At 36.1% G+C, this 26,657-nt stretch overlaps 1 protein-coding gene across 2 annotated transcripts in view; it reads right to left on the minus strand.

Annotated features, from left to right (window-relative positions):
- The window catches only part of if (integrin subunit alpha inflated), a 288,652-nt gene that overhangs the window by 76,239 nt on the left and 185,756 nt on the right, over positions 1-26,657 (minus strand). For both annotated transcript variants that reach the window (XM_074175145.1, XM_074175144.1), the window contains exon 5: positions 5,804-5,865. In XM_074175145.1, coding sequence (XP_074031246.1) covers positions 5,804-5,865 — 62 coding nt within the window. The remainder of the gene's footprint in view (positions 1-5,803; positions 5,866-26,657) is intronic.

A 26,657-nucleotide genomic window follows, 5' to 3' on the forward strand; every position in this document is an offset into this window, starting at 1 on the left:
AGCTAGTATCGTATGAGTGAGCACCTATCGATTGACTGACACTCTTATATTACCTTACAGCCGAAGCTACTGAGTCTAGAATCTAGAAATATGCAGGTAGGTTCTTTGTAAAGTGTGAATAAGCATCAAGAAAGGAAATCAGGAGTTTACACCCCCACGGGGGAAAATAGAGGGTCAAAGAGTGAACTAAATTTCGCCAGTTTTGAAGTTAGGAACCTGAAGTTTTGGGTTGATAAAAAAATATTGAGAATATTTGTTTGAAATAGACTGTTACGAAACTTAATGTGACCAACCAAATTCTACGCGGGCGAAGCCGCGGGCAACAGCTAGTAATTTATATTTTTACTTTGAAAATACAATAACTGAAAAAATATGGTAATTGCACTAAGTAATGAATACCTTCGAGAATCGAATTGTGTTACCTTTAAATAAATCTCATCGTGTTAAGTTTTAGACAATTTGTCCAAATTACTTAGTGTAAAAGAGAAAGTTTATCTATATTAAATACTCAAAATGACAATTGTATCAATTTTGATAAGGATTGGACAGATGTTCTAAAATGTGCATTGGTAAAAAAGTATCCAATTCAATTGAATTTATGATTCAGTATTTTGCATATAGTGGTTGCCACATAAGATGTTAAAATATTGTATCGCGGACTTTCATTTAGAACTATTTCAGATGAACAATCTTATTGTGTAACAAATTAAAGAATTAACTGTCTTAAACATATGTATTTCCAACAATATTTCACTGATCACAAACTAATTTATTCACAACCCTGAGCAACTAACGCCTAATTTATTTCCACTATTTGAATTTCTTGTTTAGCCGCTCGATTCACTTTCTGAACTGCCCTCTTGGGTCGGAAAGCCGGGCTTATATCGGTAACGGTCCTTTCTAGAAATCTGTAGTCGGTTCGGCTATAGATTTTTACCGGCGATTTCCGACTGCATTCTTTCGCGGTGATGTCATGTGTTTGTTCGCTGAGTCGGCCGGCATATCGGTCTGGGGCGGCTTCAGGTTGGTTACATTATCTTCATATAACTCCAACGATACAGACAGCGCACGCCAAGATAGCTCTCAATGAGCAAAAATTTTTTCGACTTACTCAATACTTACCGTTACATCATGAAGAAAATTACACAAAACCTCTGTAAATTGTAGGCTATATGTTATTCTGATGTATAAGATGTATTCATGTAAAGTTTCATTTAAATCCGTTCAGTCGTTTATGCGTGAAAAAGCCACAACATACTTACATACATTTATCTATTCTCACAAACTTTTACATTTATAAGATTAGTATATGTTATCCCAGTAGCCTACCATAAAGGTGTGATGAAGGGTGACTAATATAATGTAATTATACGGAAACAATTGAAGGGCTATGCAGAAAAATTTTTTTTGTTGTTAATACACATTTCAGACGTATTTAATGATTATCAAAAACATATTATTATGTTGACATTTGAATAATTTTTTATCAAAGCTACAGAATCTTTGATAAAGGTTCATATTTGAGATATCGGGTAAGGCTTGAATTAATATAACTGACATCGTATGTTTCGAAATTGAGATACCTACATACATTGATTTGATTATATCAATAATTGATCAGTTGACATTAATCAGAATGACCATATTTTGTCAGTCTTCGATGAAAAAAATTGTAATTTACGTTAATTATCCTTCAACATATTATTATATTGGAGCATATTGCGTATTGAATGTACTATATATATGAATCACAAAAAAATGTTTTGTCTTCGTTTATGTAGAATAAAATTTGCATACAAATTGACATTGTCAGTAATGAGAAAACGGAGCGGTGTTCCATAGATTTGCCTACCGTAAATTCACCTGAAGGAAATAACGTGTTAATTAGTCACGAAATATGTGTGTGATATAATAATACAATGAGTACACTAGGTACTGAGCTGTTTGAAATTTATCAGACGAATCTGTTAATTTGTACCTACTTATACAAAGTGGTGGTGACTGAAATTCGAGTCGATGCTTGACAGGGTAAGAGTTTTACAGAACATTAGGTATGCAAATACTGAAAATTCAAGGTTGTTTTTTATTTATATCTGGTTGAAAAAAATTATTTTCAGAAACCTCTTTTGAAGTTTCACTTTTGTACCCCCTAAACCAGGGGCCGGCATGTGATTTTAGGCGGGGTCCGGATACTGTGGAAAAATTTTGACGAGGTCCAGAAAAAAACAACTGATAAAAATTAAGTGCTACCTATGTATCATTTCGGTTTCAAATCAAATTCTGAATTATAAAACATAAGACCTAAATTAATGTGAGAAATTACACTGACGGTCTTGAGCAAGTTTTTTATAGTTTGGTTCTCGAGAGGAACAGCAAATTAAAAGTGTCTCTTCTAGGTGGGCATTCGTTAATCTCGAACGATATTTGTTTTCCAAAAACTTCATCTTTGAGAAAAATATTTGACATACGTATGTCGAGCCAAACATAGTTTCCAAATTTATAGCTAGTTTCTTGGAATTTTCATATTTTTCTGTTTGTCCCAAAATTCTTCAGTGGATACCGTTTCATACATTTGCAAAGACACATCTTCTCGCGAATCAATTATCTCTATTTGAAGTGATGCTTGAACAACTTGTTAGCCACATCTGTCTGCTGCTACATCAACTTCAAATGGCGATTTAAGAAACAGAGATAGCTTTCCCATCCCCTCCTAAGGTCGTCCAGAAATTTTATAAACCCTGCAATGTCTTCTTCAGAGTTTTTTTTTATATTCAGGAATTGTCGAAAAATGAATGAATTTTTGTCTTGCAATAGCCCTGCGTATCTAAGTTTTGCAAGAAGTAAGTTACTTATTCGCTTATCAGCCAGAAACGTTCAATAACTTGACCTTTGCTTAGCCAACGAACCAAGCTGTCCATCACTTCTTTCTCAGTGTAGCACTGAGTTTTTCAGAAAGGGCTGTCTGGCGAATTATGCACCGATAATTAAACCCGAGTTTGTATCCCTGATTCTCTTTACTACACCTTTTTCTTTGCTTATTATTGCTGGGGCCCCGTCAGTTGAAAGCAACACCATTTTATCATAACTGATGTTAGATTTAGTAATAAACTCATCAATGACCTTGAATAAATCTTCTCGAGTGTTTTCTTTCAACGGCAATATTGCCAGTAACTCTTTCCTAAAAATTTGACGCTCAATATCAACAAATCTTACGAAAATAGACATGTGTTCATCATCAACAATGTCACATGACTCATCAAGTGCTATGACGTAGCAAGATGCCTTTTGTAGAAGGTCAAGAAGAGTGTTTTTGATATCAGCAGCTAAGATTTCCGTTTTTCGTGTTTTACTTCCCGATGATGATGGAATACTTGGAAATGCAGCGACAATATCTTTTTTTATCCAAAAAGTTCCGTGACTACTTCCAATATACATTTCTTCACCATCTCAGAATCTGAAAATGGTTTCTGGTGTTTATTAAGCGACTAGTACACACGTAACACTGCTTCTGTGGATTTTTCTTGCTCGCTCACGCAACAAACTAGTAATTTTGTGCTTTTTTTGTAAGAACTGAGATATGCATGAAGTTTTTGTTTACTCACCGCCAAGTGGAAAGTTTTTGTGAAATGAGTTTTCGTAGTATTGCTTCAAATTGCCACTCTTAACAATAGCGACAGTTTTATTGCATATAAGGCACATTGGAACCGCTTGAGGCCTATCAGGTAGCGTAAAACATTATTGTTCAGTCCATTCTGCCAGAAACCTCCTATTTTTACTGTCCATCACGGAAAATCACAAAACAAATGAATGGTGCTTCACGGTTTGCGCTGCGACTGACAGTTTGCGCGTGACGTAAGCACACACAAACACACACACACACACACACAGGGTAGATAGGAAACTAATAAAACCGTGTCAGTTGTAGGTACTTGTAAAATAAGTACATACTTTGTACTTTAATTAATGAAGATATAGTGTAACTTATCTACGTATTAATTTATACTTGGTATATTTCACATTAAAATATTCGGCGGTCCAAGGTTCGACCTTTCGCAGTCCGCAAACGGACAGCGGTCTGCCTGTTGCTGACCGTTGCCCTAATAAAATCCTCATCCCCCTCAACTTTGATTTCCTTCCCTCCTCGAGCTTGAATTTGTTGCCATTTGTTTCAACTTTCAGAACTAAGCTCTGTAATAAAATAGTTCCCATTTCTGTATCTATGTGCCACCATGTATATTCAACATACCAACTTTTTTTGTTTTTCGATAACTGTTGTTTGTTATCAAAATAAATCAGTTCTGAAAATTCAGTAGATGTATGTTTCGCGAACTCTTCTATCGTAACAATTTATTATATTCTATGCATTCTTTTATCAGTGAGAAGATGTGCCCATTCATTTCATAATGTGTTATTATTATTACTGATTGGTTCATTCCTGGAAAAGGAATATTTATATAAAAAGATTTGGGAATCTTCCGAAAAAAAAGAAAGAAAGCAATCAATTTCAAAAAATGAACTCTACATGAAGATGTGTAGATCATGCAAAGAAGTAACTTTCAGACACAAACTGGAAAAAAAGCCCTCTTGAAACAGCTACTTTCATTGAATTACACGAAAGAAATATACTTCAGAAACAAATACCTCAATATGAAAACTGGATTATACAAAAAAGAATTTTCTCTACATTCAGTTTGTTTTGCAAAAATTCTTTATGGAATTGGATCAGACATCAGACACAGGATTGCTACACAATATAGTACCTATATAAAAGGTAAAATTTCACATCATCCTCAATGCTATAAACTTCGTATTACACAGTTTTTGGTAGATTCAGTCAACATGATACAACCCACATTAAAAGCCTAGACTCAAAATGTTCAAAGTATTTGAAATATAAAAATTCGTTTTTCAACACATTCATTGTAGAAGTTATTAAGTAAATATTTTCCATATTATGTTCGATGGAACTCATTGTTCAGAGTTGAATCCATGACAGGAAGTCCTTGAGAAGTGTAAAATGAAAGTTTTCTGTGTTGAAGTCATCTACTTGCACTTCATCGTGGATTTTAATTGACCAACGAAATTATCTACAATCTTGAAGGTATATGTACTCAAATATATCAGCCATGATTCTTGTGCTTTTTCGCTGTCGCTCAATTTTTCGTTAATCTCCGGTAAGGTCGTTTTAGGTTTCTCAATAATTCTATCAACATCATCATGTAAACCTTCTAAAAGATAAAGAAGGAATACCTGGGCGTCTTGATGCGCATAATTCATAATTTGTGCATTTTTGAAATTTTAAATGATATTTCCAGTATCGCAGTGTGTATGTATAGGGAATAATTTCATTTTGGATGACTATAACATCTTCCATCTTCAGATTTTTGTTTATTTTATGTTTGTTACAAAACGGTTTCCTTGATTGAAAAAATGCTTGAAGAAAATTTATATTCTTATGATAATTTACCAAATATTTCAATAATGAAAAAAGTATTCATGAATGTCATTAATATGGCGATCACATACTTTATAATTAACTTCTGTGATCATCTCTTTACGAACGTAATTGTTTACTACCATTTTGGTCTCTCCTACGACCGATATTTTGCAAATACAATTTTCACTGGGTAGTTTTGCCTTGACTCGTTCGTCAACTTGGGGCAATGCGAATAGAACGTTTTCACAGTTAGATATTTCTTGTTTTAATTCCTTGCACCCCTCGCAGCTATTTGGTTACCTACCAAAGTTAGCTCTCGAGTTTATAAATATAGAAATGTCGGCTAGACTCATTCAGAGTACTTACTCCATTTATTGCTGCACTGAACCCAGCCTGGCCGTAACCCTGTCTGTGGTAACCCCAATTCACTGAAAAGAAACAAAAAACACCATTAGGAACAGACCTAAAAAACTATTTATTTCACATTCAACGTCTCGAACCTTCAAGAATCCCCGTTGTTTAGTGTTTCATGAGCACATTTCAACACCAGTCGTTCAAAAGTCTACCCCTGTTTAATTTCGGTACTAATTTAAGTAACAAATAAGTGTTGTTTAATATCCAGAAGGCCTGATTTAGTTTAGACTACGGGAGTAAATTGGGTGTTCTTAATGAGAAAAATATGTGTAGAAATAACTCGTGGCGGAAGATTAGTAAATATGTGACACCGCGTGACGGAAGTTCTGCTGTTAATATACCTTTTACCTATTATCACATGGTAACAATAACTTGTTTTACTTCCTGTTTTGGTACTTATAAGTTTTAATATTTGAATATCAATAAGATGGTAGGCTAATTGACAAATCACGCCGTGAATTAAACAGTGGCTGAAGAGTTTCAGGTCAAGATCACAATAGTCCAAGACTATTAAACTGGATAAATTGTAGCATTCTAAATTTTTACTACGTATTTTGTTATATACTATAATTCCAAAATAGTAGGCACAAAATTTGCCTTAATCTGCCTCTTGTACGGAAATTACACTAAACAGATGAGGAAAACTGATGATAAAATATCTAGAATCACAACCTTGACAACAATGTTTTCATTTTAATGCATTAATATTTCTGAGAATTTAGTGCCTACTAGTATGGAATTGTACTATAGTGAAAGAAAAACCTTTAAAAAGCCAAGCAAATCCAAGTAGAACATATTTAATTCGAAGTCAAAGGCGCAGAAAATGTTTCTGTGTAAAGAATCACACGTTAAAAGGTAAGACCTCGTTAGTCCTCAGCTCGCACAAGTTTCTCAACTTCTGAGAGTTGTCGTTCGTATGGGGGCGACAGCTGATTAACGGAAAAACATATTTTAAAAACAGATATTCCAGGAATTCTCTCTATAACAATGAAAGTTTTTAATTCATTACAATAGAATCCTGTGAGAAAAAGTTCTATAACTTTTTATTCATAAAAATTACTCGTAAATTCGACTTTTGGATTATGATCGTTACATTGAAAGCGTAGTATTCTTAGAAGAGATAAACATTTTGGGAAAAAATCTTTTTGACTATCCTCTTCTCCATCGTTGAAAAAAACATCCGAAAACTTCCTGAGAAAGGGAGAAAGAAAATACCTACATTGAAAATTCCTAACAGTGATATGTTGAATAAAAAACGATGGAAATAAAAACAATAATAAAAATTAATTTGGCGCTCCGGGGCGACTTCATTGATTCCAGTGGCGCATTTGCTTTTTCAACTGCAGGAAAACCCGGAAAAACCTGCAACACCACATCATCTGAAAATTTTGATCTGCCAATGTCCTCTCTCTCATAAAACAAAATTCAAGACATCGCCAGAGCCACAGTGAACAATGACTGCATGAATATTAGAATAGTGGTATGCTAGATTGGAATGTTCATCTATTTCAAACCTTCGAAAGAGTTTCTTGTTTCCGTCAGAAGTTGAGTCTTGTTTGAAAATCATCAGTGTTATTATTAGATTGACTGGTGCCTCAGTTATACTTGTTTCCTTATAACAGTCAGTTCGTTTGGCGCATGTTTGGCAATGCAGTCGATCATCACCCCTTAAAAATTCCATTTTCAGATGACTTAACAATAACCTTTGCACGGACTGGTTATTAGTCATATTAGGAAACGCTAGATGAAGTTCCGGAAATTCAAGTTTTCGCTACCTCTTGATATGTAGGTGAGCTACAGAAAATTCTTACAGAAACAAACTGAAGAAAAAAACTCTTCTGAAACAACTAGTACACCATCATCATCAATAGTGTACTTCGAAGTTTCGGGACAAGACACTTGCCTTAACACCACATCAGCACCGTTTTGGACAACATTACAGACGAAGCAATTTTTATGGTTATGATTTTCTTTCCTTCTTTGGTGGAGTATTATAATTTTATATAATACATAAAAATTTAAACAAACAACTCGAAAACTGATGTAGCTACTATGAAATAAGGTCCGTTATTATTCATCACGAAATTTCCCACAAAAAATCTCGAAGTTTTTTCATAGAAGTCATCGTTATCATCAGAAATATCTCCCAAACTAATTCGAGGCAATGATAGAAATGATATATGACTTTTGAGTTAATATTTTTTTAACAATCTCAGGAGGCCTTATATATAATATTGGCTGAAATGTGTTCAATATCAAGCTATTGTATTGTGAACCACGTGTTGCGGCTTTCTAAATTGTCCGGTGAAAATCTCACTTGAAACGTGTTACTTGAAAAGGTAGACTTTTTGAATAAATGCTTCAATCAACGCCACTCTATGTAAAATAAAATAAGAGTCGATTCAAATCCAAAACTTATCAATCAATGACAACTGAATTTTTTCAAAATATTTACTTGCCATGTTCTGAAATTTCCTCATATCTTCAATTCCATCAAATACAAAAAATCTATATAGGGATGAAAAGTTTCAAAGTACTTACTTATTCTTATCTCAAACCTCTATTTTTAAGTATAAAATATAAAATAACTGAAGCAATGATAATTGAATATTACTGGAGTTTTTTACTCCCTTCAAGAGGAAGATCAAACTGTTAATCTTCCTCTTGAAGATCGAAACACGTGTCGAGGTGTTAAAATAATGGTTTGATGTTGGAAAAACTCCAGTGGTATCCCATACTACACCAAAGGTTCCAAACAGTGCATCGCAAGTCAGTAATGATTGTTTCGAAAGTTTTGTGCGTTTTAATGTCATGCGTTTTTGTAGCTCCATATCTCGATAAATATGTATTTTACTGTGTCGTGCTTATATACTGATCGATAGAGAATTTTATACTCTACACATTGATGCCAATATTGAATTTTTACCCTCTTTTCAGCTTATTACTGCCGAAACAGCTCAAAAAATTGACCCCGAAGTGGTCGACCTATAGTATTCCAGACATTCTTGAGTGAAAATTTGATGCTTTAAAGTTGGAAAAATCAAACAGCACGAAGAGTAGGTGCCCCACGATTTGAACGATCGAAAGAAATTGTCCCGTTTCGAGGTCTGTTCTTTTCTGCTTTTGCTGAAAACGAACCTTTTTTTGGATCGGATCTTCACGTGTGATGAAAAGTGGATCCTTTACGATTACAGGAGACATTCAAGACAGTGTTAGGACACCGATGAACCACTCAGGCATTTCTCAAAAGCGTAAACCCATAAAAAGATCATGGTTATTGTATGGTGGTCAGCGGCGGTTGTGATTCACTAAAACTTTTCGCAACCGAGCCGAACCAATCTCGGCAGAGTCCTATCGTGCCCGTCCGCATGTTTCACAAACAAACGTCCGAAATTTAAATGGATTGAGCGTTGCAGTTCTGCTTCACCCACCATACTCTCCAGACCTCCCACCATCTGACTACCATCTTTTCAAGCACTTCGATAACTTTCTCACCGGTAGTACTGTCGCCAATCAGGACCAGGTAAAAACGGCCTTCTTCGACTTCATCGAATCCGGAGCAGCCAATTTTAATGCTGTGACGGAATTAATCGACACAAAAAGAGACAAAACTTTTGAAACAACCTGATTATCGCATGAGATCCAAGACGGACTGGGATGTCTTCACAGCCCAGCTCGAAGAGATGCGCGCCCCTCCTGAGGTACTCGTCTCTCCCGACGAACTCGACGCGGCAGTTGAGCGTTTCGAGCTTTCTGTGAATGATGCGTTTCGAGCGGCCACCTCCAGGGAGGAGTGTCCGCTGAAGAGCTACAACGAGTTTCCCCCTCGTATCAAAGCCTTGATACGAGAGAGAAATCGCCTGAGAAGGCTCTATTAGCGAACCCTTTTCCCAGGGGACAAAACAGCGGCGAACAGGATGGCCAATCAAGTCAAACAGGCCATCATTGAGCATCGAAACGAAAGGTGGGAAGAGCTCTTGGAATCCTTCGAACCTGGGAGTGACGAGCTTTGGCGAGTCACTCGTAGGCTCAGGGGGAAGAAGACTGCTCTCTCACCCATTCACGGAGAGCGCGGAGTGTGCTACTCCCCCGCCGACAAGGCGTTAGCCTTTGCAGACACGATGGAACGTCAGTTTCAACTTAACGTTGACGACGATGACGACATCGATCGCGATATGCTGCTGGAAGACCGGGTTCACCAACTCCTCAGGGAAGATGACGACGACGACATCCGTCCGGCTTCTATGGAAGAGCTGAAGGGTCATATCAAGGCTGCAAAGGCCAAGAAAGCTCCGGGAACCGACTCAATAACCAACAAGTTGTTGAAGAGACTCCCGGAAAACTGCGCCGAATTTCTTTTGAACCTAATTAACAGTTCGTTGGCCCTCAGACACTTCCCTAGAAGGTGGAAGCATGCGATCGTCGTCATGCTCCCAAAGCAGGGTCAGAACCAGCTGTTCCCGCAGAACTATCGCCCGATCAGTCTACTCTCGTCGGCGGCTAAGCTGGCTGAAAGAGTTGTACTGCAAAGGCTCAACGAAGAAGTTGAGGACCGAAATGTTCTGCCTAACGAACAATTCGGCTTCAGGAGAGATCACTCCACTGAATTAAAGGCTCTGAGATTGGTCGAAAACACCATCAGCGAGCTTAACAACAACAAAAAAGTGCACATTGTGCTCTTAGACATCTCGAAGGCCTTCGACCGAGTATGGCACGAAGGTCTTCTGCACAAGCTAAACGCGTTCGACCTACCTCGGGGCCTGATCCGGTGGATCGGGTCTTTCCTGAAAGACAGAACTTTTCAGGTCAGAGTAGAGGGCTCTCTGTCCGACAGCAGAGAGATCCTCGCTGGAGTGCCACAGGGGGCCGTGCTCTCTCCGACGCTGTATTCACTATATACCAGCGACCTGCCTAGGTCCGAACGAGTGAAGATATCCCTGTATGCCGATGACACGGCACTTCTCTCATCTTCCATGGGTCGGGAGCTCGGCGTCGTCTACATGCAACGTGCATTGGACGACTTCGAGCGCTTGTACCTCGATTGGAAGATCCGAGTAAACCCGGAAAAAACTCAGGCGATAACCATGGGAAGATTACTATCTTCTCCGGCCAGAAAAGTGAGAATCTCTGGAAGGGAGATTGACTGGCAAGCGCGGGTAAAGTACCTCGGTCTTTTGATAGACCGTAGGCTCACTTGGAACCCGCACATTATGTTCGTTGAATCTAAGATCGAGGGTCGGATAGCCAGTCTGTACCCTCTGATCAACAGAAAATCAAAGATGAGTATGAAAAACAAAATCACGATCTATAACACGATGTTCAAGCCTGTCATCATGTACGCTTCAGGCGTCTGGGGACAAGCGGCTCCGTCCAACATTTCCATTTTGGAAAGGTTGCAAAATAAGATAATTAGGATGATTGTGAATGCTCCTTGGTTCGTGCGGAATGAAGCCATCCGCAGAGATTTGCAGCTGCCTTCCATTCGGCAGTCCATCCAGTCGAGGAATGAGAGAGTTTTCGAAAAAACGGAAACTCATGAAAACCCGTTAGTTAAGGAAGCCACAGATAACGCTGTAGACGACCCCTCCCGATATAGAAGGCCCCGACACTCTGTCGAATGAAGCCCTCATGTCCCCCGTTAACGGATGAATAACTTTTTCATCCATCCCACCCCAGCCAGGTAGGGGTATCCCGTGAAGGGCGGCACTGATGTCTAAGGACTTCATGCCGTCATCAATCAGTCGTGGTCCCTCTCAAGACCAACAATCAGCCAAAAGGGTAGGGGAGCTGGTCTCTAAACCTGGATAAAATCAAGATGGATCTCGTCGAAACAACCTATTATTTTTGAAGTTTCATGCATTACTATGAATGCCTAACATCAAATGAAGGTAATGGCAATATGATTTTTTTCCAATTCATCTTTTCCTAGCGAATCTCTAAATGAGGAACATACAGAGTTTGAAAATTCATGAGAATCATTGAAGTGTGATTGTTCCAATCAATCAGTTGGTCATTCAAAATGATTGGTTTCGGGACTATTTTTTGTAATAAGATTTGTAAATAAGGTTTTCATAATGCAAAACTCAAAAATTTCTATATTACAAAAAATGAAAATTCAATTCATTGTGACCTCATCTTTAACAGTACTAAAACTTAATCAAAAGATATTTTATTATTGGTTTTTGTCTCACATTTATCCATATATTTCAAATCTGATGAGTTTCATTATGGCCTAAACTATTTGATAAGAGTTCATCTTCATTAACACCACTTAAAATTCCTAGGAATTAATTGATTACCTACATCTTGAATGCAGGTGATTTCTGAAATTATTTGAATCGAAATGAAATTTCGAAACATTTAATAATCTCAACGTACTAACATAGTAATTTGAAGGAAATTCTACACAAGAGTTTGAAGATTCCGATGATTCTGTGAAGGACAGAGATTATGAGCCTCATTCAAGTGATGCATCCTCAGATGCTGATTTCAATATGCAACAGAACAATATCATACGCTCATCAGAAATGACAGAAAATATTGATAATAACATCACCCTTGATCGTAAAGACCGTCCGAAAAAAGGAAGGAAAAGGAAATATGGACAACAAAATAGAAACCAGAGGAAGATACGTAAAAACAGTAACCAGCAATATTATTCAGCTGAAGGAAAATTAGTAGAACCGAAAGAGTTTGTTGATTGGTTTTATTCATGTGTGATTAAGTGTCATGAGAGAATTTCTGTTGAAGAAAGAAGAAAGTTTTATGAACACTATTGGCATTTAGGAAACAATAATGTTCAGACTTCATTCTTATGTGCATACGTAAAAGAAGCAAAATCAATGAGGAAAAATATAGCGGCAAGAAATCCAGAGAAACGCCAATTTTCTAGAGTATATTCGATCAATAAAGTCGTAATCTGTAGAGAAATGTTCATCAAAACGTTGGGGATTTCTACCAAGCGTGTTAATACTGCACTGCGTAAAGTAAGAACATTAGAAACACTTGATCGACGAGGTATATATGGAGGCCACAACAAAATGTCAATGTACCAAAAAATGCCGTTATTAGTCATATCAGTAAGTTTCCTAGATATATATCTCATTACTTCAGGGGAAAAAGAGACACACAAGAGTTTTTGGCTGAAGGAACAGCACTTACACAAATGTATACACTTTATGAAAATGAAAATACGTACACAGTGAGCTTTGCTTCATATAAAAAAAATTCTAAGCGAATTCAATTTAAAATTGAAGAAACCAAAACTTGTATGGCATATGACGCCAAAATTAAAAATGTACCCGAAGGAGATGAGAAATAGATAGCTAGTTTAGAGCACAATATGCATCTAGAAGAAGCAGAACAAGCTAGGAACGCGATGAACATTGACCTCAAAAATGCAAGTGAAAACGACGCCACAGAAACATTGACTTATGACATGGAAAAAACCCTTGGTTGATTGGTTGGTTGGTAGTTAAGTGATAAACTTCTACATCACTCAACCGATCGTGATGAAACTTGACATGTATAAGTAATTTTTCATAGAAAAGGTTTTTAGGCTATCAATTTTTCTGTAACTCGCCACAAGATGGCGCTGTAGAACAATTTTCTGAAAGCACTGTTCTATAACGCTGCGCACGTCTAAGTTCGTTGATTCTGATTCTGTCCAAACATTGGAACAGCAGCGATACAGCAACATAGTACTAATTAGTATTACAACTACCAAATTCTGCGCGGGCGAAGCCGCGGGCTACAACTAGTATTTTATAAAAGACAGTTGTGGCTCTACAACTGCGGGATTTATGGGGGAAAGGAATCAAAGTCAGTTTTCAACTTGTGGCTGGAAGAATAGGCAGGTCGAGGGTCACAAGAAGTTGGTTCTTGTTTGATGCTTTACATTGAGAACACTATTGCGAAAACAGTAAAAAATCTTATATTGTGGAGTGATTCATGCGGCGGCCAAAACCGTAACATAAAAATGGTTCTAATGCTGAAATGCATACTCGAACGTTCCACACATCGAGAAACCATCAGATTGCGTTTTTTAGTTTCGGGGCACGGTTTCTTGCCAAACGATAGCGATTTTGGCGACGTAGAATGTGCTCTCAAGAAACTGCCCAAATTATTCTCTCCCCAAGACTACGGGGAGGTAATGGAAACCTGCCGAAAAAAAAATCCAACCAAAGTAATTTCTACGAAGAGTGAAGACTTTGTAAGCACGGAAATACTGAAAAAGCAAGTAACAAATAGAAAAATAAGCTGCGAAAAAGAAAATATTAACTGGCTGAAAAGGAAAGAAATAAAGGAAAGAAAAACCCTACAGTATATTTACAAAAACGAAATACGATGATGGCGATGAGTATACAGAGATCAATATCAAAAAAGGAAAAGGAAGGCAACCAGGAACATTATTTTCTAGACATCTGACTGCGCTATGGCCCAATGGTAAACCAGTAGCAGAAGCGAAACTTCAAGACATCAAAAGCTATTTGCATTTGGTTCCTTCTGCGGATCATCTGTTTTATCTCAACCTTATAGGCGATAAAATAATCGAGGAGGACGTAGAAGGTAACAATACAAACTTGGATATTCAAGTGGAAGATGAATGAATTTTTAAAATTCATTTTTGCAAAAAATACCCAAGTGATTTTTTTTTTATGTTCTTCTTGGAGTTAGTATTCAATTTGTTAAGGGTATGTTTCCTAAGGGAATAATTCAATAAAATACAATAGAACAATTTTAAATATCCTCATTCGAATATTTTCAATAATCACCAGACTACTTTCTTCTATGGGAAAGAAAGTTTTTGGGTTTCTACTACTCCATCTTGATACAAAAAAAGGATGAGGGAATTTTCCAAAGAAAGGGAGGAAGTAATCAATTTGAAAATAAGTAACTCTATACATGGATGTGTAGATCATGGAAAGAAGTAACTTTTAGACTTTCTGAAAGAAAGTCCTCCTGAAATAGTTACTTTCATATAAACATTGAATTACACGGAAGAAAAAATTCTTTCGAAACAAATACTTCTATATGAACACTGAATTATACAGAAGATACTTTTCTCTACTCAGTTTGTATTTCAAACATTCGTTGTGGAATAAAAATCAGAAATCATTCACATGAGTTCTATTTTAAATAAATTGCACTCACATGGAACACTGTCATCCTCACTGGTATATATCGATGTTTCGCCATAAGACACTTGCCCCAAGGCTCTTCCAAATTGGATAACATTCTAGAAAATACACACAATTCATCCATGAATTACGATTTTTAATATCAGGGAATAAGCTTCTAATTTTATATGTTCTTGTCAGTTGGTTCCTTATAGCATAACGGGGTCCAAATGCCTGTCGGATTGATTTCCATATACAGCGTGATATTAGCCGGGAAAGTAGTTGTTTCCTGGCAGGTATTTACCAGAACCTACTGTGTAGTTGTACTGTGTACGTTAGATGAATGTTCCGAAATTGTATTTCGAAATATTTATTTTCTTATACATATGTATCTCTCCTCGATGAGGCTGTTTTTGTACTAACACCTATTTAACTGCATAATGAAGAGGTTCAAATTGCCAGAAGCTCCACATTGTTCGATTGAGTATTGTTTCATAACCGCCCACAATAGGTTACTCGAGACTCAAAAGTATTTGTTCCTACCATAATGGATATAGGAAATCGTTTTTGTAATAGTTAATCTACGATGGTCCGTTACACCGATCGTAGCATTATTCAATTAAAAACTCGAACGAGTCGAAGAACCACACGCATACAAATTGCCATAAACTGGCAATTATTTTATTTCTCTCCTTGTTTCAATCTACCAGTTTTAAAAAGGATTTCCTGTAAAAATCAGTATACAGGATGCTCAAACTACAATACCCAGTCCAAGTAGATGAAAAAAACATTCATTTCAGTGAAATACGGAGGACGAATCCTGTCGTCGGTCAATGTCGAAGCTTGGATTTGCAACTGACCGCCTTGGGGAGCCTTATTTATCTTTGATATTCAAAGTTTGAGTTCCCTGCTGATCACATAGATTGCGCCTTCGTGAGAGGAGATGTAGTTGACTTTATTTTTAATTTCATAGTTAGGACAGTTTCGAACTGAGAAGTTCGTAAGCTAGCACACACAGATGGCCCTACTGTTATTAAATCCATATGATTTTTAGTTAACTCTAACCTTCTAAAGACACGTGTACACATTTCACAGCTGTTGGACTACTAGTTTGTGGGACAGAACATTTCGAGTGAAGCAAATTTTTTTAGTTTGAAGAAAATAGATAGAAAGGAATTTCGTATGTTGATAAAGTATTGATTTCTTGCGAAAAAAATACTGTTGAAGCCAACGTTTGGCTTGATGAACATTATTGACTTTGCACCAGGAATACTAACGTTGAGAAGTGGTTTGCTAAGTTCAAACGAGGTGAAATGAGCACCAAGGACGATGTAAGCAGTGGACGCCCCAAAAAGGCTGTTACCCACGAAAACGAGAAAAAAAAAACACAAAATAATTTTGGATGACCGCAAAGTGAAGTTGTTCGAGATAACGGAGGCTCTTAAGAAATCAAAGGAATATGTTGGACATATCGTGCATGAATATTTGGATATGGGATACCTATGTTCGAAGTGGCTGCCGCGAGAGCTCACAACCGACCGAAAACAACAACAAATTGATGATTTTGATCAGTGTTTCAAGCTGTTCCACCATGAAAAACCCGAATTTATGCGTCGATATGTGACAATGAATGAAACATTGCTCCATCTCTCGGAGAACAGGGCCATTGCATCTGGTGTACCACAGTGTTCAGTGTTAGGCCCTATTTTCTGCTATAGGACATCTCTATTCTTGACATATCTGATAGTTGCACTATATTCGCAGATGATACTATAATATTATGGAATGAAAAAACTCAATGGAGCTAAATAAAATAATATCATCTGACTTAAAGAACATGAAGAGCTGGTGCGATGTAAATTCACTCTCTCTTAATGCATCCAAAACGAATATAAGATCATTCAATGTTTGCTTGATGAAATTCCAATAGACGCTGCCATACTCCAAAATGAATTAGACACAAAATTTCTCGGTGTATTCATTGATAATAGGCTGAAATTTGATGAACACCTTAGACAAAGTTAATAATTTTTAATTTTCATCTCGTGTTACTAGTTCAATTTTTTTATTTTTTCATTGTTGCTTGCTTTTTATTTCATTGTAATCTTCCGGAGTCTTTGAAGTCCACTAGATACTCGTTAGGACAACAAGAGGATTGTTTAGAATTCTTGGGGTTCTTGTTGAATACTCTTTGTGGGCAAAACAATGGCAGAATCAATACTCATGACCGCTCTGGATTCAATTATTCCATACAGTCTATGTCGTCTTGTGTTTGTGAATCTTTTGCTGGAAAAATCCTCACTTGTTTACTTTGTTGTAAATGTACAAGAGGTAGCAAAAACGAATGTGAATTTCTGGAACATCTAACGTTTCCTATTATGACTAATAACCAGTCTGTGCAAAGCTTATTGTTATATAATCTGAAAATGGAATTTTTAACAGGTGATGATCGATTATATCGCCAAACATACGCCAAACTAACTGATTGTTATAAGGAAACAATAACACTGATGATCTTCAAACAAGACTCAACCTCTAACGGAAGCAAGAAACTCTTTGGAAGGTTCGAAATAGATGAATATTTCAACCTAGCAGACCACTATTATAATATTCATGCAGTCATTGTTCACTGTGGTTCTGGCGTTAAATTTTGTCATTATTACGCCTTGGTCAAAAACGAAACGGACTGGTTTAAGTTGGATGATAGTCGCGATGTTATGGCAATGTATTGAATTTATTGGAGCCTCTGGAGACACCCTATAATTTGTTTTATGAGAGAGAGGATATTGGCAGATCAAGATCTTCAGATGATGTGATGCTCCATGTTTTTCCGGGTTTTCATGTAGCTGAAAAAGCAAATGCGCCACTGGAATCAATGAGGTCGCCCCGGGGCACCAAATAATTTTTATTGTTGTTGTTTTATAATTGAATAAATGAAATGTTAAATTTATACATCGACTGAGTTTTTTTTGCCTAATATAATTGTGTTTTTCAGCTAATCCTTTTATTTCTTATAGATTCTTTTAGGGATTTCAAATCAATTTATATCATATCAGACGATGGAAGTCCGAACTAAGGAAATACACCACGAAACATTGTCAAACACCTTCAAACAAACTATTTCTATTTATTGTTCTACTTCACTTTGTAAATTAACATGAATATTATTATTTTTTTTACCGTAGTTTGCGCTGGTCAGGCCCTATCCCCCGAAGCTCCGATACATTCGGGAGGGCGCACCAGCATTATCAACCAATGACCACTCCCCACACCGTGGGGTAAGTGATCATTGGGTCCGAGAATCATGTGCCCTGAGCAAGCGCAGTGAGCCAAGAATGACAGCCTTCTGCATCTGTACGGCTAAGATTTCTGCCTTAGTGCGGCAAGCCGGTATGATTTTAAGATTCGAGAGTAGAGAGCACATCATTCCACCAAGGACTCCAATAATCAGAACAACCATCTTGACAGAGTGATCTGGATAGAGTCTGCGGAGTTCAAAGAGAAAATCTCGATATTTTATCCGTTTTTCCTCCTCTTTTCTGACGATATTCGTCTCGCCAGGAGCTGGAAACTGCACGACAAATATCGTTTTGCTCTGGTGGTCGAGAAGGACCACATCAGGCTTATTAGCTTGTTGTTATTATTATTATTATTATTATTATTATTATTATTGTATTAGGCCGAGACCTAATACACAGTCTTAGATCGTCCATCGTTTTACGTTTTGTGATAAATACAGTCTTTGACATTAGTTGAGAAAACAAAAAAATTAAGGAAGGTGAAGGTAGAAGACCAGATGCATTAGCTTTTGTATGCCCAATACCCATAGAAATAAAATATTCTTTGCACCTCAATTTCATTTCGATGACAAAGTTTTTGTTTAATATAGGAACGTAGGCTTTCACAGCTGGCGTCAATGTTTTAATTGGTTTCCGGGTTTGCCGTGATCTTCTCTGAATATAATCTCCAAACGTTTCAACTGCAACTGCGGCAGTCAGTTGACACGTCAAGAAGAGTACTTCGAACACGTCACTGAAGATGACTGCCGCAGTTGCGGTCGAAATGTTCGGAAATTATTACCAAAGAAGACCACGGCAAAACCTGGTTTCTAAAGAAACTCTCTAGTCCCTGTTATGGAGCGTTATTATTATTATTATTATTATTATCATGGTAATATTTTCAGACTATAAAATATTTCAATCTGAAACTAGTTAATCGAATCCTACTTGAAATACGTGTCGCGGTTTTGTAAACCATTTATAGTGAAAATAAAAATAAATCTTATTAGTGAATATCGTGCAACTTCTCCACACTAAATGTATCAGTAGATACAAAAAATGAGTGCGAATTTTTTTTTATCGAGTCATCTTTCTAAACGATTTGCGTCAATCGATAGTGGGAACACTGTGGATGAATCATTTTTGTATGCCTTTGCTTTTCTTTATACGCATTGAAAGCAAGCGAGGCGGACATCCATCCGGTCCATACAATTCGACACAATAACAAACTTTGAGGTTGTTTTTCACGCGGACCGAAAAGGAAACATGTGCTCACCATATGCGTGGACACAGAAAGACGGCACGTGTTCAACGGATACTTTACAATAATGGTTGTAGATTGTAGCGGCAAAGTGTTAGAAAAGATATAAAATGGCCTGCCAGATTTTCATGAGACGTGGTTTGATTTTTTTAAAGACATTATTAGTCATTAAACGTGTTTACTTTTGGGACTCTGGAGTCGAGCCTACTACAGAAAAGTTAACAAACTGAGGTTTGTTTATGAAGAGTACTTAAAGAGAAATGGTCTTTGTTCTTAATAGGTAGTTGTGAATACTGATTATTGAATGAAATTGAATTCGGATGCGCTAAAATGAAATGACATTTAGTATTTGATGAAAGTCACACCTTCCAAATGAAATTAATCAAAGTGAGTACGTAAAGAAATTCTGTTTTCTAATAGTGGAAAGTAATAAATACTCATTATAAATGCAAAACTGTAACAGAGTGCTCGAACAGAATTTTGTGATTTTTCGATTATGATTTGCACAGCTGGTATAAAAGAATTTATTGTATATACCTCGTCCATCCTATTTTTGTGACGCAAACAAAAGATTTTATTAGCATTCGAGTCGTTTTATTCTTACAGTGGCGCGCGTTTGGGAATTGATTGAAAAATACTAAAAAATAGAACAGAAACTAAGACTGAAACTTTTCCAAAGAGTAAAATCAAACATTGTTTGAATGTTACACATTATTAAATTTCGGTCGGAAGTTTATTGAACAACCTTTTCCCAGTCAAAGTGAAGACCTAAATGAAAGATGAAATATTTGTAATCGCACATGTAAGTCATTTCAGTGTCTTGTATTAATAGTGTGAATTTGCTCATTTGTTTCAAAAGAGTTCAAATTGAATTGAAAATGTTCTATTTTAAGGAGTGACTAATTTTTGGGAAAGAAAGATTTTGGCTTTCTACCGCTCCAACTTCTAAAACAAGCTTTAATTTAAGTGCCCTAAAAAGATCAAAATAAAATTTCAAATCACATTAACCACATTCATTTATGACTTTACAGAATTGAAATTATAATAAAGGCTTGTCGCGATGCCTAGAAGAAATATCTTCATATTCAGTCAGATGAAATTCAAATTGAGAAACATTCTGACAGATCAACTAGGTACTGCAATAAATTTCCAACCCGATAAATCCTATGTGTGCAAAAAAGTTATTCAAGGTTGAAGTTCTAGATTTTAAGCATTCACGGCACTTTTATTTAATTACAAACATTATGAATTGCTTACAAGTTTGGTAGGTGCCTACGTAATAACAAAATTTCAATTACAAATTGAAATTAGGGCGACAAGCTTTTATTATGATTTCAATTTGATAAAGTCATGAATGAATAAAATTTTTTTTTGAACTTTTTAGAGCACTTGAATAAAAGCTTGTTTTAAAAGTTCATTATTTTATTTTATATATGTTTAGTTTCAATCGATAGTTATTGATCAAAACGAAAGTCCATCTATAAAACGGAGAGTCTTTCAACAGAAAAATTTAAGGAACGGGGAAAACTATTATTAGGATAAACTATATTCTATAGAAGTAGGTAGGTACCTAATCCTCCTCCCAGAGCTTCGTTTAGCAGGGTAAGAGCTAATATACAACACCCTGATGCCACTCAGTCCTCGGCACGGCCTCACCTTGACTTGGGTGGTAATTTGGTGAAAGATGCACCACTTTTTTCAACTTAGAGCTTACTCGTGCCTGACGAAACACCGTTTCGGGTTTGATTTTGGAGTTTTCCTTCTCCTAGACGAGTTGCAGACCAATGCTAATGACGCCCATCTCACCAAATTACACAAGTCGTGGTATGCCTCTTGTGCCTGTTACTCACATTGCGTGATGGACCCTCTTATTCAGGGAACTTAGAGGGTGGTAGATAATAATATTTTTTACAATGCAAATAAATATGAGTTCTCACAACCTACTACACCATTTATTGTCTTCTTTTTAGAGTCTGGAAGTAGGTATTTAAAGGTAAAAGCTTGATTTAATTCTTTTTCTAGAAATACATTTTTTCATTGAAGCCAACCCTGGATGTGGCATCTATTTCATGGTGGGCCTACAAACTGCCTATCATAAACGAATGCGTATACAAAATTTCGTGTCCCTGCTATTTACCGCTGAGGAGATCCATCGTACGGAGCCGATCCTGGAAGCAGCATCATGTCACGTTTATGATTAACATGCATTGTCATCGGTTCCGGACTAGCACGCAAAATTTCAGGTCAATCGGATACCAGCAAGTGGGTCAAATTAAACTTGCAAAATTTGTTAACATACATACAAGTCAAGTTAAATAAAAGCTTTCAATTAAAAATGTGGGAATCTTTCAAAGAAAAGAAGGGAGCAATCAATTTTGAAAGAAGTTTTGAAAGAGTTTTTTCTACCACTTTGTGTCTGAAATTAATTCTTTTCATGATCTAAACATCTCTGTGAAGAGTTCATTTTGAAATTATTTGCTTTCTTTCTTTGAAACATTCCCACATTTTCAAGTATCAAGTATCAAGATGGAGTAGTAAAAATTCAAAAACTTACTTTCCCAAAAGTTCAAATTACAAAATACGAAAACACACACTTCAAGTATTTACAAACACACTAAGGTTAAAAAAGTTTGAAAAAAACTCTACAAAGAAGCAGGTACGAGAAACACCAGTGAATCAATTTTTATGCGATATGAACAAATCATTAAAACAAGTGGATGACTCCCAAAAACATATTCCGTATCCTGGTCGGTATTCGACCTGTTTATAATATAACATTATCAGTTGCTTAGTCAAAACTGATCTTATATTTCTGAATAGATAGCTGACGAAGGAAAGTTCCGAAATTACTGTCTCAAGAAAAACTTAATTTAATTTTTTTTGAATGATCAAGTTGTTCCAAAATAAGTAAAGACGTATCATCCGAATACAGTGTGAAATGTACGGTTTCGCTCTAACGATGTCATTTACATATATGTATTAAGAACAATATTAGGCCTACTACTGATCCCTGAGGCCCCTGAGGGCCGGATTTGGAAGTCTCGAGGCCCTGGGAGAACGAAGGGGTGGAAAGCTATGAAAAAGAATAGTTGTTCAAAACTAATTACTCTCATTGATGAATTTTTCAAAACATGGTTGGTTTTTGCTATTTTAGTTTTTTGTATCTTGAAAACGAATTATTTTTTGTAAAGGAAAAAGTTTTTTATTTTGACGAGATCCACCACATATTTGGTTTTTGTAATGTTCTTAGCAACTTCACTTAGCGCCCTAAGAGCTAAGTGATATGCATCGATATAGAAACTTGTAAATATCTAGAAAACGACCACCTCCAGAGTTGTTGAGGAAGTGCATCGTTTTCATTTGGAAAAGGTGTGGAAATCAGGTTTTTTTATGAAAAATACCAAAAAATTAGGGCAATTTGAACTGAATGATGACAGTGACAGGAATACGTCACTTGAATATTCTAACCTGTAGGTACTTATATCTATAAATTAAGAGAGAACGTCAGAACAAGATCAATCTAGTGATCTAGTGAGGCTTAAAACACAGAGCACGTATCGAAATCCGGAAAAACAGCTAATCATTCTAGTACTTCGTCCGTGAGAATCATGGAGTTAATTAAAATTTTGAACCTTTATGGGAAGAATGGCCAAAATAAGCAGAAAACGAAATTCAGGTGGATGATCAGTCTAGTTCTAAATTCTTGACATCACCAGAAGATGGCAGATGAGATTATGCTGACACGTTGTGAAAATAATCCTAGTGATGATTAAAAACATAAAACACGGATCGAAACCAGGAAAACAGCTTTGTCCGTGAGCTCTACCCGCTAAGAAAATAAAAAAAAATTCAAAAAAGGGGAAGCGGGCGAAAATCGACACGTTCAATAGATAGGTTTGTTTAAAAATTTCCATTCAAGCGATTTCGCCAAATGATTTTTTTAATTTCGAGCTCGAAGAAGCTAGAAGTTGCAAGGATGACCTGCAGGGTCAATCGTTTTTTCGGATTTTCTTTACTTGTAAATCATGGGTACAAATTACACATTAAAAAAATTGGTAGTCAGAATGGAAACTTGAAAATCGGGATTTATGATATATCGATAACAATATTATTATGTTTGTGCAAGCACGCAAAAAATGTTTGGGAGAAAAAACGTAAAAGTTGCTGACCCATCAAAATTTGGATGTTTTTTTAATCTAATGTGTGGGGACCTCTCTCCTGTGGATGCCCCGGGGCAGTAGCCATGCCTGCCCTTTTCTGAATCCGGCCCTACCTACACTGATGTTCTCAGCTATCAAACGAATTAATAGAACTGACATTCGCTTTTGAACTATCCTAATATCTAATGAGAAATAGGAATGAAAACATTGACTCGGGAAAGGAAAACGGGTATATCGTACAAAAAAATGTAATGAAGCTAATGAATTGATATTTCTCAAAAGTGCCTCACTCGATAACAAAATGAGAGTATCATAAACTCAAGTAGATCTTCGAATCAATTTCTAAGCCTCTACTTGGAGTAGTTGTTGGAACGTTGGACTTGAGAACCAGTGGTCCTGGGTTCAATCTCAGACTTCTTTTCGCTCAATTTTGAAACTATTTGAAATGGTTCAGATTGCCTCTAATTATGAAATTACAAAGTATTTCTCTCATTCGGAATGTCCTTCAGGAACTAATCTTATTTCAAAATATTCCTGTTATGAGTCATAAAAAGAATTATAGTACTCCACCCGTGAGAAATGCCCGTTAACAAACGTCACAGTTGAGTGCAGATGGCTACATTTTATTTAATTTTTTCTTACTTCTGAGTGAATTCCTCATTAAAGTCGATTTATTTTTCGAATCACGTTTTCTGGATTCATATGTTTGAAATATGTTTTTTCCGTTAACCAGCTGTCGCACCCCTACGAACGATAACCCTCAGAAGTCGAAACTTGTTCGAGCTAAGTACTAAGAAGGTCTTACCGTCTAACGTGTGATTCCTAACACGGAATATGGATTTATGGATAAACTCATTCTACATCTGTCATTTTATTATATAATATATAGATAATTTTCTGAAATCTTCTGATGTAATCAATATGGTGGTAAAAAGGTAAGTGGGAAATTATCCATTAAGTACTGAATTACTTCTCTCGATTAGTTTATTTGTTTGTTCATATTCTACTGCAATTTACCACGGAACGGCAACTCTGTCGATGTAATACTTTTTTCTGAATAGATGACACATATTTTTTGCCAATTATTGATATCGGTCCGATCTATCACTAATTGGAGGTCGGAATAATCAAGCCTTGTTCCATTTCCGTATCCGTTAGGTATTTGATAAAATAAGTCGTCTTTACGTTATTAATATCACACAAACTAGTAAGAAGAATATACTTTTTGTATGCTGAGCGATATGTTACGCAAAAAATAATAACACATATTCAATTTAATTGATGAAAATGAATTAATAACAGAGTTTTGCAGCACATTATACCTAGCTAGTAGCTGACAACAAAATAACCTTGAAAGTCAATCACATATTCAACATAAATATAATTTATCCAAACTAGGGAAATACATCCCTATGAGAAACTTAGAAGATAATACCGCCGCCCTTCCTTGAATTATCATAATCATGAATATTTTCTATTCAAAATCAATAATGCATTTATAAATATGAGGTTTTACTTATTGTCGTGGGTGATGTATTTAATAAACTTTTCCAAGTTTGAGTCAATGTAAAAATTGAGGAGTTTGATAATCCAAACACTTATCAGACAATAGCTCAGAGCCAATAGAGATTCCCTTTTGCATCTTCAACAATAACACATTCGATGGAATATTGAAAAATTGAATGAAAATGATGTTTTTGCGCGAAAACAAAATTCATTGACATTGAAATTCATTTTGAAAAATTCGAAAAGTTGAGAGTGCAAAGCTAAATTTTCATTTAGCTTTGCACTCTGACAAATCGATCTGAAACTTGGCACACACATTTGGATGACAAAACAATTCAATTTATTCTGTATCATTGTAAATCCAAAATGGCCACAACTACAAAGTGGAGGATAGCATATTTTTCCACAACTACCGTAATATGGGTATCAAATGACAGGACACGACTAGAAGACTAAAAGTTCACTTTGAAAAAGATGAAAATTCAAGATGGCCGCAGCTAGAAAATAGCGGATTACATATAACCCTCTAAACAAAATGAGAATTGAGGAACAAAATTAGAAACTAAAGACTTGAAAATGAAATAGGCAAAAAAATATGTTGAACAGTTTTATTGGAAAAAAAGATGTAGATCTTGTACTAAAACATGAAAAATATTTCGGAAAGTTCTAGGTAGCAGTCATCACACCACTCTCCTCAGAAATCTACGGTCATAATCAGATAAAAAAATAATTAAATGGTTTAATTCTGTTTGAAATCTGTTTTCCGTGAATCAGCTGTCGCCCTCATACGAACGACAACTCTCAGAAGTTGAGAAACTTGTGCGAGCTAAGGACTAACGAGGTCTTACCTTTCAACGTGTGATTCTTAACACGGTTGCAGAATCATCCCAGCTTCAACTAGATAAATTCTTTCGAGAATTTTCGAGAAGAGTCGGGCGCACTACTATCGCGGCCAATTCCACAAACGGAGCGTAGTATTTACATATTCACTCAGATTACGGTATGCCCAAAGATTTCGTTATTTTTTCATCTGATCAATACCGTAGATTGTTGAGGAGAGTGGTGTGATGACTGCTACCTAAGACCTCACGAATTATTTTTTAGTTTTTAGTAAATTATCAAGATCATTATCATATATGATGGAATTGGCAGATACTTGATGAAAATCCATAACGAACGTATTCAAAAAATACTTTATTGTGAGATTTTCACTAAACGATTTTACAAAAACACAACTACCAAAACTGTATTCTTTTATTAAACCAATTTTCCGATTAGACCTGTGGTGTCATTTGTAACAGCACCTACTGTATAAATCTCAGAACTCCTTATAAAATTGATTCAAACCTATACCAATTTCAAACCAAAATTTAGTATAAATAATTCTTATAAATTAGTGGAAAATATTAAAAACGTAATTTTTCCTTATAACGCAAAATTAATATCGTTCCATGTCCAAAATGTATTTCCCAGTATTCCGCA

The sequence above is a fragment of the Leptinotarsa decemlineata genome, unplaced genomic scaffold, assembly GCF_025532065.1.
Source record: "Leptinotarsa decemlineata unplaced genomic scaffold, Ldec_3_MD MMD2_tig00000882_RagTag_RagTag, whole genome shotgun sequence".
Lineage (NCBI taxonomy): Eukaryota > Metazoa > Arthropoda > Insecta > Coleoptera > Chrysomelidae > Leptinotarsa > Leptinotarsa decemlineata.